General features: G+C 34.7%; 1 protein-coding gene across 1 annotated transcript in view; it reads right to left on the bottom strand.

Moving 5' to 3' along the window:
- The window catches only part of LOC107639589 (serine/threonine-protein kinase HT1), a gene marked incomplete in the record, with an annotated part of 3,901 nt that extends 163 nt beyond the window's left edge, over positions 1 to 3,738 (bottom strand). Inside the window, 7 exon segments of the mRNA XM_016343131.2 lie at positions 1 to 294; positions 614 to 772; positions 1,103 to 1,227; positions 1,538 to 1,733; positions 1,918 to 2,050; positions 2,611 to 3,331; positions 3,531 to 3,738. Coding sequence (XP_016198617.1) covers positions 274 to 294; positions 614 to 772; positions 1,103 to 1,227; positions 1,538 to 1,733; positions 1,918 to 2,050; positions 2,611 to 2,786 — 810 coding nt within the window.

Raw genomic sequence — 3,884 nt, 5'->3', positions numbered from 1 at the left:
TTTTTGGTCCTCTTTGAAGAAAACAAATGGCGAATAAAAGCGAACTTCCCTCTGTTCCGGGCGGAATACTGAGTAATGGTACCATTACTTGTCGTCGCTTCCTCAGGCTCGATTTCATCAGGCTCTTGCATGGGAGGAGACGGTGGCGAAAGCGTGAAGAGAAATGCATTGAGCATGCGAATGATCTGACTAAAACTCGGTCTCAGGTTAGGATCTTCGACCCAGCATGATTGTATGATAAAGGCAAGATCCGGGGATATATCTTCAGGCATGCTAGGCCTCTCTTGCTGCAACCTCAAACACAAACCATATCAAGATTAGCCAATATATATATTTCACTCAAGCATTTAATATATCATATGTGTAAGGATTTTACCCCGTCAATCCAATCATATATTGTCTTTGTCACATTATTCAAAATATGTGACTCCGGCAATAATTACTTCAAAAAATCATATACACGATGATTTCTAATTGGTTGAGAGACTATCAAAATTACTCTCTTACCTTTATCTTTCAACATCAGCACATATTAGAAATGTTGGAGTAGAGAACTACATGAATAAGGTAAGGGGCAACAATCATATAGAACTCCATATTTCAAATTTAATACCTTAAATGCAGCAGCATAAGCAGCCTGTAAATTCGACATCCCTTCGAAAGGCATGCGGTTTGTTAGTAGCTCCCACAAAACAATACCAAAGCTATACACATCAACCTTGTTGTTGTAGTGCTTTTTCTCTCCCTGGCGCAATGTCACGGTACTATACAACTGCGAAAAGGAGCAGGCAAAATAAAGTAAGAACTATCTATAAGAGAAAAACTCCAAAACAGCTAAAAAATCAACAGCATAGTTTTAACAATCAAAATTTAGCTCCCTAAAGGGTCTTAAATGTGTGGTTTTTATCTGTTCAGTGATTAAAATACCTTGAAATGCTTTTGAGCAATGTCCTTTCATTAGAAGATATTTGAATAAACGGGACGTCAACATGTGACACGGTAGCATTGGATTGAGTAAATTATAACGGTGATGCAATAAACAAAGGTGCTAAACACCAAAAGAAGAGCTAGCCTTATCAGCACTTCCAAGGTTACAACATACCTCTGGTGCCATCCATCGGTAAGTTCCGGTTTCTGCTGTCATCATTTCAGTCACGGATTCTTCTCTTGCGAGACCAAAATCTGCAAGTTTAACAGACTTCTGATTTGCCGTAAGCAACAGATTGTCTGCATTGTCAAAGTTTCAAAAACAAAGTTGAAGAGAACCACACTAACACAACATGGCTTCAATACATCACATATACCTATATTTTTCACTGTAGCATTAATACATAAAATCACTATCATTAAATTTTAATCTATGATTAAATAGTAGACTTTCCTGTTTTGTAACATTTTATACTACCAAATTCACAATGAAGCAAAATAAGACCCGAAATACCTAAGGATACTAAGGCCACAACATCCATGACAGACATCTAATTTCAATAAACCAAATTACAAATAATGATATTAATCAAATTACGCAAAATAGTACCGGGCTTCAGATCTCTATGTATGATCCCGTTGGCATGTAGCCAATCCATGGCCCGAGCAATATCAAGGGCAAAGTTTATAGCAACATGAAGGTCTAGTAACTTCGGACGGATACTTGTTAAGTATTTCCTCAGTGACATCCCAGGCAATAATTCTGTAACGATCACCATCAAAGGATCCTTACAAGCTCCAATAAACTGCAACCACAAAAAGAAAAATAAAAAGAAAAAAACAATCAGTGACAGCATTATCTTCTAAAGAGTGGAAATCATCACTCATACTAGTACCGAGCGAAAGAATATAACATAACTTCTCATTATCACATAAGATACAACAGATCAATACACAGAGAGAAATTATAATAGCTACAATAGAACTCACCTTAACAAGATTCTCATGGTGGACACGAGACATCATATTAACTTCCCGAGCAAACCGATTTTCAAGGGCAGCTCTTTCTTCAGAAGTGCTCCCACGATTTAAAACTTTGATTGCAACAATTCTCTCTCCATACCTGGAAAATCATTAAATCCACACCTACATAACTTGATACACATACAAATAGCTATAACAGTTGGAATGGTACTCCATGAGCAGTTCAATTTTGACCTTTCATTGGAACTTAAAAACAAAAAATCAAGAGTTTGAAGTCAATTGTTCTTAGGTAAACTCAATACCATAGACATGGTCATATTTTATAGTTAATCCTATATAAGTCAAAGCAGTGAACAGGGAAAATCCCAACATTGTTATTGAAATTTGTGACGTTAGATATTCACTGATTAAACCAACCACTTAATCATCCAATTTTTTTTTTTTAAATAAAATGATCCATATGAGAAATAAAATTAATTAATTATGAAAAACTAAATTGTAGACATGCATCCCACAACTGCAGGATCAGGGTCTTACATACTTGCCCCATTACATAGAATCAGCTACATGGATTAAAAGGCGCCAAAGTATCCTATCATATAATTCATAAATCACAACTAAACATTATTCAAAACTAAATACTTAAGGCATGAAATACAATTAACATCAAAATTCAAAAGGGTTTTTGTTGCCACTAACCTTCCTTCATAGACTTTACCATGAGCTCCCTCACCAATATTGGACCCTATAAACAGAAGTTTTGGATCAACCAAAAGGCTCTCATCGATTGTTAACTGAGTATCTGTTATGAACCCATTTTGCTTCACTGATTTTGACTCAGTGCTTTCCGGAACCGATTCTTCTCTGAAACTCATGCTGCAACCTTACAAAACTATACACCCCAATTCCTCATTTCAATCATTACCCACATAATAATCAAACAATGAAAATCAAAGTATAAAAAGAAAAAGACTTTACTTTCAAAATACAAAATTCAAGACAAAAACCAACCTCCCAGAATCCTCTCCTTTCTACATGAACATCATCAACAAAATAAAGAACCAAACCCCAATTCTTCTGAGTTATATATGAAATTCAACATCAGGAACAACAAAAAAAGGCATCTAGAGCCCCACAAAGTACAAAGCTTCTTCAAACTTGAGCTCCTTTCGTCTAAAGCCACCAATAACAAAAAAGGGAGGCAAAAATATATATAATAACAACAAATAAAAAAATAGTTTTTTTTTTCTTTCCCCTCTTCTGAGATGAACCTGAAAAGAATCAATGATGTCGTTGTTGTTCTTCTTCTTCCTTCTCCTATACCCTAAAAAGTAGGCATGCCCCTTCACCCCTTTTGTTATTTTCAAACAAGTTCAAGGCTTTTGCTTCAGTGAGAAGCTGAGCTTTCGGTGCAGTTCATCTAAAAGAGGAAGGAAAAGAGAAGTGAGATAAGATAATAAACATTAAATAAAAAAAAAAAGAAAGAGAAAAAGAAGATCAAAAGCAACTTACAACAGAAGTTAAAAAAAATACCAACATTTTTTTCCTCCTTTTCTATTTTAAAACAAAATTAAAATTGTGAACGAGAGAGAGAGAAGTGAAAGTACGAAGGAATTTACTGAGTGAGAAAGTGAGAGAGTAGATGATCAAGTTGATGAGGTTTAGAGGAAGAAGAAGAAGAAGAAGAAGAAGAAGAAGATATTCTGATTTCTGAGTGTGTGTTGGGTTGGGTTGGGACGGAGAGAGAGAAAGGTTTCAACTTTCAACTTCAAAAGTGGGAGGAGAGAGAAAGTGTGTAGTGTGTCAGAGAGGGAAAAAAACAAAATAGAAAAATATCGGAAAACTATTTCTTGTGTATGTTAATATAATTAATTTTTGCATATTAAAAGTCTCTTATAAGAAAATGAATTCGTATTTGGAAATTAGAATTAATTTTTAATTAATTAATATTAAATTCAAATTTATTAGCGTTT

Source organism: Arachis ipaensis, chromosome B04 (genome assembly GCF_000816755.2).
Source record: "Arachis ipaensis cultivar K30076 chromosome B04, Araip1.1, whole genome shotgun sequence".
Lineage (NCBI taxonomy): Eukaryota > Viridiplantae > Streptophyta > Magnoliopsida > Fabales > Fabaceae > Arachis > Arachis ipaensis.
The sequence above is the reverse complement of the archived record's forward strand: the minus strand, read 5'-3'. Positions and strand labels throughout refer to the sequence as shown.